Raw genomic sequence first — 17,248 nt, forward strand, 5'->3', positions numbered from 1 at the left:
AACATCTCAAAAACAATCCCCAGAGAAAGAAGAGAGAAAAGACTCCAGTAGCCAGGTACCAGGAGAGAATGCCACCACCTCTTAAGAGCTGCTTCTCTGAATGTGCAGGGTCAGTTCAAGACTTGTGACCAAGCCCCACAGCAACACTCAAGATGTCTCTAATCAGGCCTTCTTATAGCTTGCTCCTAGACCCTCAGAAACATTCTTTGGGACATTAATATTAATGACAGTAGGGCCAGAAGAAAGAAGGGTAAAACTATACCCCAAGACTCCCTCACTGCCAACAGCACCTGGGTGATACCAGCAACCTGCCTAGGTAAGACTCCTTCAGGTGCTATAAAACACACAACTGGCAGGCTTGTGACTGACTTCTTTAGGTACAAGGATTAAGAATGAGCCCATTAGATTGGAAGATTCAGCTGTTGAAGTGCTGGCACAAGGTATTCTTGAGTTTCTCCCAGTTCTCACAAGTTGTTGAGGACAGCAACTAGCAGCAGCATGCACTGTATGTATGGCCAAGCTTGTCTAACCAAAACACATCCTGCCAGTGAAATTACATTCAGCGCATGCATACACACCCCAGAGCTGTCACATTCAGGGTTAACTTCATAAAAAAGGCTTCATAGCAAATTTCTTATGAAGGCATTTTCTCAAGTACCAATCATAGGGAGCTATTTATGCCACACTAAGAGCTAAATAAATACCATGCAGCCATCTAATTCTAAAGACTACACCAGCAGGATGCAGCTCCTTTCAAACCAACTATGCATTTTCGAACACATCGTTTTTCCCCTCTCACCACAATACAGAGTAATGTTCATTGGCTGTCTGTTATAAAGCCATAAAGCTTCACCATCAAGGTCTCGGTGCAGAAACTAAAACCTGATACAGGACGCTCCATGCACAAAAGCACTACACCAACAATGGCAAGATCACCGTTTTGTTTCAGAACCCAAACACCACCACAAGACTACCTTGAAGGACAGTGCTCAAAGAGCAAACAGAAACACTGCTTTCCAGGTGATAAACTCCACCAGTACTCAGCCATACACAGATGACCTCCAGCTAATCTTGTGTGAGAGAACAATTCTCTCTCTTCCTAAAGAGAGACAGACAAAACCACAGCAACCACAAATGTGAAATACCTACAGTTATCCGGAATTGTGCAAGGGTTGGTACAAGAATTTTACCAATGAAGATGACAAAATTGAACAACAGTGGGGCAGCAGTTATACTGACAGAACTAGAGAAGAGTTGAAGCTGGAGGGGACCTCTGGAGATTACAGAATCAGCCCCACCCCCACCCCCAAAGGAAGTCAAATAGAGCAAGTTCAGTTACCCTTCCACCCATCCAGATATTTTTCATCTCAGAACCTACAAAAAGCTGCACATTTTTTCCACCAGTCATTTTTCTTGACTTCCTTTCTGGAGATTAAGGAGTTCAAGAAGTAAGATATGCAAGGCTCCAGGACAAGGAGAAAAGCAAGTGTAGATAGGTACTCATTCACATCAGCCTTGATCAACTGCTCTTTACTTCCTAAAGCTCATCAAAAAGACTTGTGTTGTAAGATGGGAGAAGGACAATGTGCTAGTCCATGTGAATCAGCAGGGTTTGTTTAAAAGAACTGAACTAAATTCTGAACTAGAAATTGAGACCGCAGCTCATCCATAGGGTTACTTGTTAGGCACTCGCATTTAGCTCATGAATACCTCTTTAGAAATCATGTCACAGGGGTTCTCATTGAGAATGTGTCACATGACAGAAAAGGAATAAGAAACACACACTAGAAAAATGCAGTGTTCCAGAAAGATGTCCCAGGGCAAGGGATCTCTCTGTGCGACCAAGGAATAATCTGTATCAAGATACTCCACCTCTTTCTTTTTCAAGATATTTCACCTCTTTCAGTCCTCCAGCCAGCAATAAAACAGAGAAATCATACCAGAGAGCTATGACAGAAGAAATTCTTAACTGCATGGCATTGAAACCAACTGAACTTGGAAGGGTTTAAAGCTATTGAAGTCTTATACAGCTGCAGTCCCAGACCTAAAAGAAAAATTGTGCATATGGGCCAGTGGAAGACAACACTACAGAGCAAAGCTGATTTTAAGTGCAGACACTTCCCAATCATAAAAATATTTAAAGCATTCATAAAAATAATAGCGCTTCCTGAAGCTAATGCAAAGATTATCAACACCAGTGTCAAACAAGGTAAGAATATTCAAGCTAGTGGCAAAAGTGTTACTTTACTAGGCTACAGAGGATAGCAGATAGACCATGATATACAGGTACAGCCAACCTGCAGCCCAAAATATTTTTGTCCTTTCCTAAGGGTAGGTAGGAATTGTGGCAGCTAACTGTCCCTTCTCTGCTGTCCTCTTTCTTCAAGCCACATCTATACTGGGTAGCATGAGCAGAGGCACGTGGATGGGCACAACATGCAGATCTGATTATTACTGATGGGCCCCCCTTGTGTGATGGGGGGGACCACAGTACACAACCTTTCCAGCCCACCTCATCAGCCCAACACAGCACCTCCTGCCTTACACTGTTTGAGGAGGAAAAGACTTCACCTGGAGGCATCAGGCTTCACAGATTAGACTCCCAGAACAGAAGCTTTTCAACTTGGACTTAAACCTGATTTAAAAGACACTGATGTTTCAAGTCAACAGAAACTGCAGGAGCCTAGCCCTTTACAAGTCTTGCTACATTTTCCCACCTAAAGCAGAGGCTGAGCAAACAGATTTATCCAAAAGGATAAATCAGGCAATCAGACTTAGGTGCCTCTCTACAGAGTTTCAGCAGTATGGATCCACCTTCAGTTTGCTCTCCTTCCGACAGCCTGCCATGGCATTGCTGTGATCAGTACTTTACACAGCAGTAACAACACTCATGGCATCCTGGAAGGGCAGCAAACACTTGACTAAATTCAACTTAGTTCTGTCTTCCAAATTGCTAGAAAAGCAGTTTTCTGGGTCTCCACCAACAGAATTCTCTCAGATCCACTGCTGCTAATAAATGGCAGAATGGGTGACATGCAAAGGCTGGTCTCACTAAGGACAGCTCTGAAGAGCATGGAGGCGGAACAGAATCAAGTGATTTCCAAATAGTTGTTTCTAGTTTTCAGGAAGCTAGTAAGTCCCTCTGTAAGGCTAGCAATGTTACAATCTTCTGACTGCAGTTAGGCGACTTAAGACATTGCATATATGAATAGAAGGGCCTGGAACTTCTTCAAGGAAGTCAATCATTTTGATGTTGGATGACTGTACTTCTGCTAGAATCACAACACATCTGTTTACAGCTGACACTGTTGCATAAGCAGCATCTCAGCTGACATCCTTTTCAGGTTAAGCACTTCATTAAAATTGCTCAAGATACAGGTTATGTCAAAATTAAAACGATCCAATCAATCTGAAAAGCATTAAATACAGAAATATATTAGCTGCATATGCAACTGAACACACCCTCAAATTATGCCTTACTCATTCCTAAGCTCAGCTATTTCTCTAGTAATGTGTCACGAGCCTTTTACAGAGGGACTTAAACCTCCTACCACAGAAATCCACAACTGAACACTTTGAAAAACCATACGCTGCATACCTAAAAATACCTTTAACAGATCCCAAATCCTAAACCTATCACCTCTACATAGGGATTTGTAACACAACAAACAAGGAAGATCATCAGTTTAACTGCTGCTGTCAAGTCCCACTATAAACCCAACTTGCTACAACAAACCTCTTCCTCCTATTTTTCTTACTTAGACCAGCGAGCTCCTGATAGATAGATCTCTTGGAAGAGTTTAGCAGACATTCAAAATACTACATGAACAACAGGAAAAATGCCAAAAGTGAGAAAGTTTATTCTTTTCTGAATATTATCACCAAAAGGAAGAAGAGCGCTAAAGAGCCTCTCTAAGCACAGCACTAATTCTGCTGTCATGTATCAAAACATTTAACCTCTGAAGCTGAGCAAAGCATAGGAGACAAAAATAAACCTAGCAGTTAAGGACTGAAGACAACCAAGGTATCAAGCCATACACGGAAACATGTAGCAACAGTCACTGAAAGGCAGCAAGTTCACTTGCTATTTTAAGGACTTCTGTTTTCATAACACTCTCCAAAAACAAGGAGAAGTACCACTTTGTACAGTATCTGGAGTGATGTTTGACAATTTTTCAAACATTAAAGAGTCACTATAAAAAGTTGCTATTACTCAGAGATACTCAAGCAGATTTCAAGTTAGGAAGTGGACTCTTATCACATTATTTCCTTCACTTAATAAAATTTTCCCCACTAGCATAATTGCAACTGCCATGCTTGTTAGAGCAAGGGAGTGTTAAATAGTAAAAAGTTTGGTTTTTTAGTTTTAAAGCCCCCAAACACCCGCTCAGCTAATAACAGGCTAGCTCAGCTGGGAGGGGTTAACCACAATACAGCACTTCAGATTTTTTTCTTTTTTTGATTATGCATATATTAATCTTGCAGGTAGGAAATGTCAATAAAACAAGGAAAAAAGCGTACATATATTTTTCAGTAATATTTACCAGTCATGCTGCTGTCTCTGTTTATTCCATTATGAAGTTTACAGTGAACAAATGCTGCATCAAATAACCACGACCCAAAAAGGTTCAAGATGCTGTTAACCTTTGGCCTGCGAGGAGCTGGTAGTGGCCGTGGCTCAGAACTTGTCTGGTTTGGGCTAGAGAGTGGAGAAGTAGAGGAGGGTTGGTGCTGCACTTTTGAAGTATGCGCACTAGTTACCTATTTGAACAGAAGAACAGATCAGCTCCTAGAAGCAAGGAAATTACTTCCTCTAACAGAGAAAACTATCAAAAGAGTCAGCTACTTAAAAACAGAATATGAAATCTTACAGTGCTGGTTTTCATGGTTGCTTTATTCACAGTCACTGCCCGATGCCTTCGGTTATGGGGTGGGGTGGTGTTGGTAGCAGTGTTCTGGGGCATGCTCAGCCTATTTACTGGTGTGGGTGGTGCGCTATCGGACCGGGGTCGTGAAATCCCTGTAGATCAAGAAATAAAGCAAGCTTTCAGCATAAATTCCATAGGCTCATATGCAGCAGCCCAGTTGGAAAGCTAATCTATTTACAGAAGGCCCAGATGCTTACCCCCACACTCCAAACAGCAGTAGTAAGAAAAACATCTTTCCCCTTTTACTATTAGCAGAAATAAATGCACAAGCAAAAGAAAACCCTGCTAACATTAGATAAGCAAATGATTAAAACACACTAGAGAACTCCACACCTTAAGAACATGGGAAATGCACACAGGAGGACCAAGTCTAGAAGCAGGCATAGGGAAAGGGGCAAGGTTCATTTGCCAAAGTCAATTTAACACCCAACTCCTGCCAAAATTCAGATGCCTCATGTTTGCCTGCCTTTCCCAACCATACCTCACACCCCATTCTGAGATACCTCTAACCCTTCAAAGCCAACTTAGCTCACTAAATTAAGATGAAACCCATCCACCATGCAGTTTTCTGCTGGTTTTGTGAGCTGAATCAGCTTGCTGAACAGCCAAACACTAAGTCAGTACAAGAGGTGGGGTAAAAAAGCAGAGCAAGCTATCATTTTTCTGGCAGTGGCAGGACATTAGATCAGTCTTTACCCAGCTTCAGGGAAGTACTCATGGTGTATAAAGCTACTCTTGCCAGTCAGAATCAGAAGCAATTAGCCCTCTGCAAAACTTCAAGTGACAAACACCACTTTTTCCCATTTTAATGAATACCACCATCCTCACACCCCATTTGAAAAAACTAAGTGTAGAATTGCAATGTGTCTGAAGATTTGCCACAGATTTTTTTTGCCCATGTTAATTAAAGCACCCAAGTACTTTTTGTAACACATTATAGAAAAACTAACTCCTGCTAAACCGTTAGTGTTACACCTCATGCAGAAGGCAGAGTATGCGCTATAAAATGTATTGTTTTGGTACACTTTTTCAGAAGAGGATGCAGTATTTTGCCAAACGCACACATTATGTACATACGCATCAGTGAGGGTAAAATAAAAAACCATGTGCTTTAGCACTTGAGGTAGAAGGCAGCGAGATCTCCCATTAGCCTTAGCTGAAGGGGTCCATAATGCAGTTCTAAATCTGCCTGAGCACACTCTCATGTCCATACCTACAGCTTGACTTTAGTTTCACCAAGAGCTCTCCTGTGCCTGAGTGCATCACAGTCTGCAGTCTATGTCTTTGAACTCCAGGTGGGCTATATTCACCCTAGGTGTTTCATCTTGCTAGTTGAGATCTTCCGAAGTCTGAAGTCTCCGATTCAACATCCTATTAAAAGCTCATGTAGGCAGAAAGCTCCTGGCAAGCTTACAGGAGAGTCTGGGCTGCCGGGGCCCGCAGAAGCACTCCACAGCTGGCCAGTGTGGAAGACCTCAGCCCCAGATATGGTCACACCCCCCCACTGCATCCAGACAAGGAGTTGTGTATGATCACTGTCACCCCAGTGGGAATGGAGTCTCAGGCAGCCAAATGCAGAACACAAAAAGGACTACCACACCATTAGTGGATTAAAAATCTCAGGTAAGAACCCTAAACTATTTTTAAGGTCCAAGAGGAATTCACTACAACAGCTATCCCAGCAGAGGGGCATGCACTGTGCAAAGCTATCAGCTGCTCAGCTTCTTCCTCTGCCTCCACTTCAAGATGCACCCTTCACAAGTCTTACATTACAAACTATTTTCTTCACTGAAAATTAATTACTAACCACACTTTCACAAAAACCTCGGACCTAGTATGTTTTTCCTCAATACATACTATACTTAACAGCTTTTTTAGAAAAAAAAATTTTAGTTCAGCTTACACAGCCAGTAAAAGACACTTCAGAGGAACACCTACCAATGCCCAGTTGGACTTTTTCTTTTTTTTTTTTTAAATTATTGTTTCAGTGCTGACTGCGAAATCATATTATCATAGGTAGGAAGATAGAGTTTGACAGAGTAACATAAGGAGATTGTTTTTGTAGGTTAGGCCATATATTGCCTATATACAATCCTCCAGTATTGGGTCTGGTTGAGATGGAGTTAATTCTCCCATAGCAGCCCTTGTAGTGTTGTGCTCTGCATTGGTAGCTAGAAAGGTGTCGATAACACACCAGTGTTTTGGCTACTGCTGAGCAGTGCTGGCATAGCATCAAGGCTGTCTCTCCAACATTTTTGCCCCCCTCAATGGCAGGCTGGGGCTGGGCAAGATCTTGGGAGGGGACATAACCAGGACAGCTGACCTAAACTAACCAAACAGATATTCCATACCATATGATGTCAGCTCAGACATAAAAGCTAAGTAAAGGGAGATGGAAGGGGGGCATTTTTGTCTTCCAGAGCAACCACTACACGTACCGAAGCCCTGCTTCCCAGGAAGCGGCTAGACATCGCCTGCTGATGGGAAGTAGAGAATAACATCATTTGGCTTTCTTTGCTTTCACGTGCGACCTTTGCTTTCACTTTATTAAACTGTCCTTATCTTGACCCATGAGCCTTTTGTTATATTTTCTCCCCTCTGTCCAGCTGAGGAGTGGCAGCAATAGAGCGGCTTTCGTGGGCACCTGGTGCCCAGCCAGGGTCAACGCACCACACCTCCTTTAACAAATTATGATATTATTTGGCAGACTACTGAATATTTTAAATCTCACATCTGGTATTAGTAAAAAGCAATCATTAAAATTCCTTAAAATTGGTGGCAAGACAACTGGAAGAACACAGTGCACACAACAGGTTTCAAGATTCAATATCACAGCTTAAGAAAAATGACCATTTGCTCTTTTACATCACTTTTTAAACAAAGCTATTCCTACAAAAGTGAAATCTGTAGTGACAAAAACTTGTTTGCAGTGGCGAATACTGATAAACATTTTCCTTGCAATATTTTTACAGAAACACAGAATGTATTTCTAGTAAAAAGGATCTTATAATTCAGTGAGACAGGAGGATCTTAGGGTGCTTTGCTTAAAAGGACTACACCATTCAGGTTTTTCCAAAAGACAAACGTGTAAAAGCTGACAGTCTAATTCCAGAGCCCATTTTTTTTCTGAACACAGTCTACATATCTGCTCAAGTCTTCTGCAGTCTCACATCAGCTCACACTTCTGGCAGATGACAACATTTGTTTGCATACATTTAAGCAAAAAAGCAGTAGGAGACAGGCAGCTCTGAGTTCACAATAGCACATTTTCTCTGAAGAATTTTTAATAAGTCTGAAGCATACTAAGAATAATGCTTTAGATTTCAGGTGCTAGTGTTACTTAAAACTTACCAGCCAGCGCTTACATCTACTTTACCTTTCAGTCAAATTTGAGCTACTCTGTTACCAGCAGACACAAAGAAACACAGCTTTTCTTCTCAGCAATACTAGTCACCCCCTAATCAGAAACTGAGCAAAACTGGCACTTGTAGTATAAAGATTAGTCAAAATTCAATACCTTATAAAAAGTAGGCACTACACACAGCTGTTGCCACAAAATTTATAAACAAAGTTGTCAGCGCTCACAACATGCTAAAAGCGTAACACTTGCATTGTTGATTAGACAAAAAGAGAAAGAAGCCTTGTTTGGGGAAGAGATGGCTGGTTTTACTTTAGACTTCAGATTTATTTATTTGTTTTGCATTTGAAACTAAGGCCATCTACAACCATGCATTCAAATATTATTACTGTGTATACAGATGGTCATTTAGAAGTGACCTGAGGTCCCTTCCCTATCAATTCCAGGATATACTTGCAAATAATAAATTGTTATGACTGTATGTATGGAGAAGACAAGATTTAAAGAGAATAAAATAATGATTAAGTTACTATTCCTAGCTACCCACAGGTAAGACAAAAGCATTACCTAGGAATGCATCCACTAAACAGCTGATCCCACGCATGGCACGAAAGAATATTTGAGGCAGATGTTTAAGGCAGGGGTACTGATTCAGTTCTTGAGTCATCCCACTCACATTCAGAAACTGCTCCTGAAATTTCGGGGTAGAGCTAATAATGGCTGGGTTACTCAAATCCACAGGATTACTGCACACAAAAAGAGCAAAATATATTTCAGTCAGTTTAAGAAGAGCTGTTAGGACTTTAAAAATACTTAAAGATGCAATAGTTTAAGGCATTTAAATAACAACGCAAAACAGCATCCAACATCAATATATTTTTAGCTGTTACTCCATCACAGGAAGTCAATTTTCAATTCCTGGTTTGGCAGTACTTAATTGTCTTCATTTCAAGCATTACCCAAATACACTGAATAATTTTATTAAGATCTAATGAACCAGAGCATACACTTGATAGAATAAACCCACCATTGCAGTAATACTAATTACTTACGAGGTCTTTTGAACTCAGTTTAAGAGGTCTTTACATTATTACAACTATTTTCAAAATGTAAGCGATGAATTAAATATTGCCAAACAATGACAAGAAAGGGAGTGGCTTGTAAAAGTTTGAGCAATTTTTCCTCACTGATACAAATCCTGTAACAGCAATTCCAGATTTGAAGAGTACAGCACTTGTGACATTACTATCACAAATGAAGAAAAAGAACAGATTTTTTGTTAGTTAAGAAGTAGATTTTAAACAGTCTAATGCCTATCTACATTTAATTAGTAAATAATGCTTTATAGGAAAAACTTAATATTCTGGCCATTCAGAACATTAATGCAATGCCATTCCCAAGTATCTTTAAAACCAAACATGCCACTTGATTCTCTCGTGTGTTTAAGGAAGAATAACATGGATGTTAAAATTAACTGTATAGCTTTCTTCATAAAAACAAAGAGATACACCCATTTTAAAAATAGTCTTTTGTAGGTTAAATTTAACACTCTGGAGAATAAATGGAAGCAGTATACATCTCTCAGAGCTATTGTTCTGCTTTTCCTGTTTGCTATCTCAGAGAAACAAAATTGTATTGAAGTCTTCTTTTTCAGAATCTCCAAAACGCCAAATCGCTAAAAACTTTTTAATTAAATGAACCAGGATACATTCTGAAAGAGTCAAAGAGTTCAAAGTTGAACAACCCACTCACAGCCTTGCCCTGAACTGCTGCAGGGCACTGGTACAAGTCTCTCACACTTTATTTTATTTAGGTGTTTAATCTTAGCAATCTCCAGAGAAATTTTTTTCGTTTGTCATCCAAATTTATAGAACTGATGCAACAATATGAACAATGGATGGCTGTAATTACAATACCTCAGCATATGTAAAAAACGAAACCAAGTTTGTGCAATGCACTCATTATCCATTTCAGGAGGAATAAGACCAGCATCTTCATCAGGAATTTTAAATGGAGGAAATGAAGGTCCGTATGTAAAACGCAGCAATCTAGAAAGTAAGTCAGACAGATCTGTCATTCAGTTAATACTCCTGAAAAATTTAACAGGGCATTTGAGCCTCAAAGGAACCAGCAGTCCACAAGTGAGCCCACAAGCAACAACAAAACATGCCCAGTTTTCCTGGAGATCCCCATTTTATACAATCATTTAGCCCTCTTAAAGCTTTGAAGGGTACACACCTTGGAGCCTGCCCAAAGGTCCAACCAAATCAAAGAGCTGTTAAGGCATAACACCCCATAGCAGCTCTCCTATCTGTTTAGCCAGGGGGTTACCTATTAACATAGACACAAACATAACTGACAAGGTGTTACATAAGAAGGGAGAGGAGAGGAAAAAAAAAAGGAATTTAAGCCCTTATCCTCAAGGCTCTTCAGCTAAAGTGTCCAATGACACCAGCAAGTCACATTAGGTTACAGGTCTAAATTCCAAGTTCCTGATGACTTACAATTTACACCAGCACACTGAGCAACACTTGATGCCATCCTACAAGCAGCACAGGATTTGCAATCCAGAGTAACAAGCTCTTCAAAAAAGATGCACTACGTTTTGCAGAAGCTGGGAGTTGCAGAACAGTGAAGAGCTGTCATGGTGTAAGCCCAGCCAGCAACTACGTACCACGCAGCTGCTCGCTCACTTCCCCCCCACCCAGTGGAATGGAGGAGAGAATCAGGGAAAAGAAAAGTAAAACTTGTGGGTTGAGATAAGAACAATTTAATAGGACAGAAAGGAAGAAACTAATAATGATAACAACAACAATAATAAAATTACAATAAGAATAAAAAAAAAGATTGGAATATACAAAACAACTGATGCACAATGCAGTTGCTCACCACTCACTGACCAATGCCCAGTTAGTTCCTGAGCAGCGATCCCCACCCACAGGCCAGCTCCCCCCAGTTTATATACTGGGCATGACGTCACATGGTATGGAATACCCCTTTGGCCAGTTTGGGTCAGCTGTCCTGGCTGTGTCCCCTCTCAACTCCTTGTGCCCCTCCAGCCTTCTTGCTGGCTGGGCATGAGAAGCTGAGAAGTCCTTGACTTAGTATAAACACTACTCAGCAACAACTGAAAACATCAGTGTGTTATCAACATTCTTCTCATACTGAACCCAAAACATAACACTATACCAGCTACTAGAAAGAAAATTAACTCTATCCCAGCCGAAACCAGGACAAGAGCAAACCCGCAGAGGGCTTCCCAACAATGTAATATCATGAGGATAATGGCTTAGATAAACGGAGATCTTTCTCTAGTAGTGCTGTAACTACCTGACCAGTCACCAATAAGCTTCACTGAGCCACTGTTGTCTGATTTGACCCCTGCTTCATCCCCAGCTTTGCAAACTTATAGATCAATTTCCCCGATCAACATAACCTTGGTGCTCTCTAAAAGGATGGAAGAGATCCAAGCTGCACCTTCTAAATATCCTAGCATTCTCAGAAATCAGTTTTTGTCTTTCCCTAAGCCAAACTCACTTTTAGCGTCATTTCTTGCTTCAGTTATCGTACCCTTATTTCTAAGGGTAGAGTTGCTTGTAATGGACAAGACATGTCCCATTCATCATTGCCCACTTACAAAAACCATATAGTTTTAGAGAAATAAAGTCATTACAGCTAGGAGAAAGGGGAGGAGAGCAGAAGTCTACAGCTGACTCCTAAACCAAGAGTTAAATAGGCTGAATTACCATCTTCCACTTCCCCCAGTACTGTGCACTACAGTAACTTGCAGCCAACTAACACAAAATACACTCAAAGTATGTTTGGAATTGCAGTCTATCATAGTAACTAGCTTGGACAGAAAAGCAAATGAGCTTTAGGACACAAGGCCCTTTTCAGTTCCAAACCAGAAATACACACACCAGTACCAGGCAGCAACTGCTTTCCAGTATGCCACACCGATGCCCCAGCAGCCATCTACATTTAGTCCCCCAGAGGCATCACCCCATAGCAGGTTTTTGCTGAGGAATTACCTAGCTCCGACAAACCCACAAGAGTCTGGGTACATCCCATGCAAAATCATGTCCCACATCTCTGTTCAGCAGTAGACTGCACTACTTCATAATTCTCCCCTTATGAGCTGCAAGAAATTGTTTTTTCAAGGAGCATAGCCAAATCTTAACTGAAATTTGGGACATTTTCAAGAATGACTGAAAACAGAAATAAATTGTAATCCACACATATAAGACAGTTAATAGACTTAAAGCACCCTAGACAGGTAAAACTAGTATCTATTGGTATGGCAACACAAGTAGGACCCTAGTTTCGTCCTCCTATGAAGTCCTAGCCATGGATACAGGTTAACACTGCAAATGTGTACAGATTTCCAAATATAATTTTCCATACAGTTTTAAGTTGAGATGTTTATTCTCAGCTTATTGCTAATATCCCAATTCAGAAAACTGTTTACTAAAACAACACTTTAACTGTTTGAAGCTGGAGCTTCACTTAAGTATTCAAAGTGCAGCTTAAAATACCACTGAACTTAAAGTTAACCTCAAAGTTCAGCTTTCTATGTATTACACATAAACCAGCATTACTGAACAGCAGACTAAAACATTACAGAAAACCTGCAGATTACTATGCATCAACAGAACTAAGACTGTTAGTCAACAGTAGAAGATAAAGTGTGGGCATAGTGCATGGAGCAGAACACCAATGCATGTTTTGAAACAGAGCTGTTCTTTTCAGATCAGTGAATCATAAAATATTTTCTGTTATGCAACGCTACAACTAATGAGATAAAAATAGCTAAAGAAATAGCGTGGGAAATACGCAGAACTTGTGTTGCAGCTTTATTTCCCACAGGTTTAACAAGTAGCTGCATAACCTGGAAAAACCTATCCACACTTGGAATTTTGACAGGTAATTCAAAAGCAAAAGTTTTCAGAGTTAAAATAAACCCTTGCAGAAAAGCACACTATTGAATTTTTCACAGCCTAGCAATTTTAATACATCTTTGAACTTTCACAGAAATGGTCATTGACATCTCAGGAGAGCTGGGAGGAGGCGACCCAGACCCCTGCTCCTCACCAATTAATTTAGTTCTTTCTTCCAAGAGGCTAAGATTTGTCCCACGAAGACTTCATACCACAAAGACCCCACTATTAAGGGTACTGAGACTCCCCTCACTGTTCAGACCCTTTTACTACAGCCTAACCTCTCCCGCAGCACACAGATCCTCACTCTTCCCATGCCCAGCAAGGCTTGGTACAGCTCTCCTCCAATACTGTCTGGAGGAGAGTGCCACTGCTCAGAGGAGAGCCTACAGCCTGCCCCTGGCCCATCACATCCCTACTGCCAGGCCACAAGTGCCAGGCAGCCACAGCATGGCTTCAGCTCTGCAGGGCAGGACAGACAGAGTCCAAGAGTCACCTCAAACACAGCAACATGCAGTAGTAACAAGCGCCTAATAATTTTGGTGGTGACTGCCATTAAATACACGGACTATAATGCTACACTAATATTCGTGACTCATTCTTCACAGGACATGATGAAGTCACAGTGATGGAGACTAATATACACACACTGTAAAGTGCTCAATATCAGAGAGGTGCTGAGGTTACACAGTAACACAGACAATCCAATTCAGTTTTTCACTTGCAGAACGAAGACACACACACAAACAGTAAAAGCCAAGGATACTACCATGATCTCTCACTTTGTTTTGCTCATTTACTTTTGGATTGCTGTGCATTCCACAATTAAGCAACTCCAGAGAAAAACATGTATAACCATGATCATCCCCATACATGTGTGTTTATTTCCATGGGATTTCTCCTACCTGGAAGTAAGGGCACAGATGACCTTGCTCCACTGCTCAACTACTGCAGGGTGATGTCGCCAGTTGGCCACCATCTCCTTGGCAGTTTTCCAGTAAGGTGGTGTTGGAAAGCACCGCGTACAAGCTAGTAACCATACCTCAAACAGCACACCAATTAATTTTTCAGCCAGATTCTCAGCAATGCCACCTTGTAACAGAAACAAAGCATGCCTTTAGTGAGTATTCAATCTAAGTAACTTCAAATATCTCCCCAAGGAGATTTCAGTTTGAGTGCATAAAGATTCTGAAGTTCATTTTTTTCATAATTTTTCATTTAAAGAGTGATTCCTGATTGTTTCCTACAGCCAATTAGCCTTTTTATAAGACCAAACATAATATACAATGCCCAGCCACATACGTATGTCACTAAGGGACACTGGGAATTCACCAATCATAGGCTGTCTTCTATTGCACTGTCTTTTTTTTTTTTAAATAGGTATAAGCTGACAATATTATTTTCCAGTAGGCAGGCCAAACAACAAGACACATAGCGGTTTAAGGGAAACAAATAGGGAACAACATTGTCTGAAACCATTCACCACAAATTGTTCCTGTACAGAGTCACCATTCCTGAACATATTTTTGCAGAAACTCAACTCCAAATCATTCAGTCTTTTCTGACAATGCTTTATTTCAGAGTAGTGTAGCAGAATTAGGAGTGAGCTATTGTGCTTTGGTGGCTACTAAGAGCTTTTAACAGGTTTCCCTCCATCCCCCTGGCAGCTCAATACCAAGCAGAGCCAAAGGTTTTTCCAGTAATTGAACCAAATGGAAGTTGAATATGAACCTTGCACAGTTGGAGCTGCTAGAAGAGTGTCATTGATCTGAAGAAGAAATAATAACAAAACCTCCCAGGTTTCTCTTGCCATAATTGTTGATTCACGAGCCAGTTTCTGGACAGCTTTCAATACCTGCAAGCACAATCTAATCTGACTAGATCCTGGGTCCGGCCTGCAAGAGAAGAAAACAATACCTGAGTCTCTAAACAAGAACTTTGAAGTGTTGCATACAATAATCTGAACTTTGAGCAATTACAAGAAGAAACATCAATATTATTGAATGAGAGCCAAGAACATGAGCTAATACACTTCTATGCACCGTAACTCTGTCTCTAAGCATCCTAACTCTGCCTTAATGAGTACAAGATGTACCATAACATTCTTCTCTACATGTCACAGAACTCACCACCATAGACTGAACACTAACTGGAGCAAGCACAACCCATTATCCCAAAAGGAATTTATCCTAGACCAAACAATAAGAATGTAGTAGAGACATCACTAATTGTTACATAGATAATTCAGAAGTGGCAAAATTAGGAGAAAATATTGTTAGCAAATTAATTTCAATTCTTCCTAGTTCTCCTCTTGCTTCCAAAGGTAGATCCAACTCTTACCCCCAATTCCTTGGATTTAGGGGGGGGGGGGGGAAATCTAGAAGAGGGTCATTAAATAGGAAAATCAGACTAAATGAAGAAGGTGTAAGGAAGGAAGAAAGGGAACAAGTTGGTATTATCAAGGTTCTCCCTATAGTAACAACCAGTTCCACACTGTCACTGCTGAGTCACTGAAGTGTTACAGAAGCAGCACAAAGCAGCATGCTCTCTTCCCACCAGTTTAGTTTGGACAAGGCAGAACGGGTACAAAATAGTAATGTGAAATGTTCTGGATAGTGTCTGAGGATGCTGGTAAATAAAGCTGAGGAAGCCTGAAAGATTAAAAAGAGTGCAATATATGCAAGCTGTATTTCAACTTGTACACCATTTCCTCATCCCTCCTACCACTCACTGAAGGGATGACAAAAAAGAATCATAAAAATATTACCTTCCACTGGACTACTAAGTAGTATTACCAGATTCCTACCAAACAGTTTCAATGTGGTATAACCTACAAGTGATGCCGCATGGTAAGCATCTCAAGAACATGCTGATCCACCAGATAGAGATCTGCTTTTCTTTAAGAAAAATAGCTCGCATTGAGATCACTTATTGACAGACATGGTTTAAAAATACTATCAACTTTTATCTTGATAGAATAAACGTTGTATTACAGTACTGGTAAAAGATTACAAAGAGACAGGATAATATCTAATACAAAATTGCAGACTACTAGTTGCAGTTCAGGACTTCAGCAGGTTGCTTGATCCTAACAGACAGTCTCCATAGAACAACAAAGCTTGGGACCAGTAAGCCCCAACTTGGTTATAGCACTGTTTTTTCCATGAGCAACAGAGTAGATACTTAATCAAATGATATCCTTAATCTTGATAGGCTTGAAGTTTCAAAGCCTGTTTCAAGACTTGTTTCCTTAATAATCTAAGGAATCTATAAAAAAGGGGCTTACATGTAAGAGCTCCATATGCAAGATGACTAATGGGATACTTCTGAACTAATCTGGTAAAGGCAACTCTAAAGTCCCTGTCCATCTATCAGCTCCTCTTATCCACAAAGTCAAATGAATGCCAAACTTTGGTTGCAGCATTTTGCAGATTAATGTCTAGATTTCTACAGAACCTGGTCTTTTGGTTCCCACACTCCTTTGCAACAAGAATTGTTCTCATGATTTCATGTGAGAAGCAGAAGTTATTACAAAAAAGTGTCTATTACACTTGGACAGTCACATGTTTCATGGTCTCTCAAGCAATTCCAGACATTTTAGTTGCACAGAAGACCCTGGTATCTACACCTCAATCTCCTGGGGAGGGGAGGCAGGGCGAGAGAGTTCTCATATTTTCTTTCTGTGCTTCCAACAAGAGTTTGCTGCACTGGAACTTCATCTGACAGCAGTAACTACCACTGCTGCTTAAGTAATCTGCAAGGCTTCCTGAATATTGTAGGGTTGCTAGAGACAGAAAGCCTGGGGGTTGCCTGGGGACTGCTCAAATACATCAAGAAAAGAAGTGGTCATTTCATCGGGGTGGACGGAAGGTCAGTGCTGGAGGGAAGGATGCAAGCACCCTCTCTCTAGTCAGTTCGGCAGAGAGAGGAAAGGCAACTTGACTCACCCATCTTTCACTGTTCTTATTTTTCAGCACCACACTATTTCAAGGACTGTGCATGTAAACATTTGATTCAGCTAAGCA

At 40.7% G+C, this 17,248-nt stretch overlaps 1 protein-coding gene across 7 annotated transcripts in view; it reads right to left on the bottom strand.

Moving 5' to 3' along the window:
• Positions 1–17,248, bottom strand: part of RALGAPB (Ral GTPase activating protein non-catalytic subunit beta) — a 66,194-nt gene that overhangs the window by 38,130 nt on the left and 10,816 nt on the right. For 5 of the 7 annotated variants that reach the window (XM_052791483.1, XM_052791474.1, XM_052791499.1 and 2 more), the window contains exons 4-9: positions 14,955–15,118; positions 14,129–14,315; positions 10,203–10,334; positions 8,854–9,032; positions 4,872–5,020; positions 4,545–4,761 (exon numbers count right to left, since the gene is read on the bottom strand). In XM_052791483.1, coding sequence (XP_052647443.1) covers positions 4,545–4,761; positions 4,872–5,020; positions 8,854–9,032; positions 10,203–10,334; positions 14,129–14,315; positions 14,955–15,118 — 1,028 coding nt within the window. Of the gene's footprint in view, positions 1–4,544; positions 4,762–4,871; positions 5,021–8,853; positions 9,033–10,202; positions 10,357–14,128; positions 14,316–14,954; positions 15,119–17,170 lie in introns of those variants that run through there. The other 2 variants (XM_052791518.1, XM_052791528.1) reach the window with 2 other exon arrangements.

The sequence above is a fragment of the Harpia harpyja genome, chromosome 1 (assembly GCF_026419915.1).
Source record: "Harpia harpyja isolate bHarHar1 chromosome 1, bHarHar1 primary haplotype, whole genome shotgun sequence".
Classification (NCBI taxonomy): Eukaryota; Metazoa; Chordata; class Aves; order Accipitriformes; family Accipitridae; genus Harpia; species Harpia harpyja.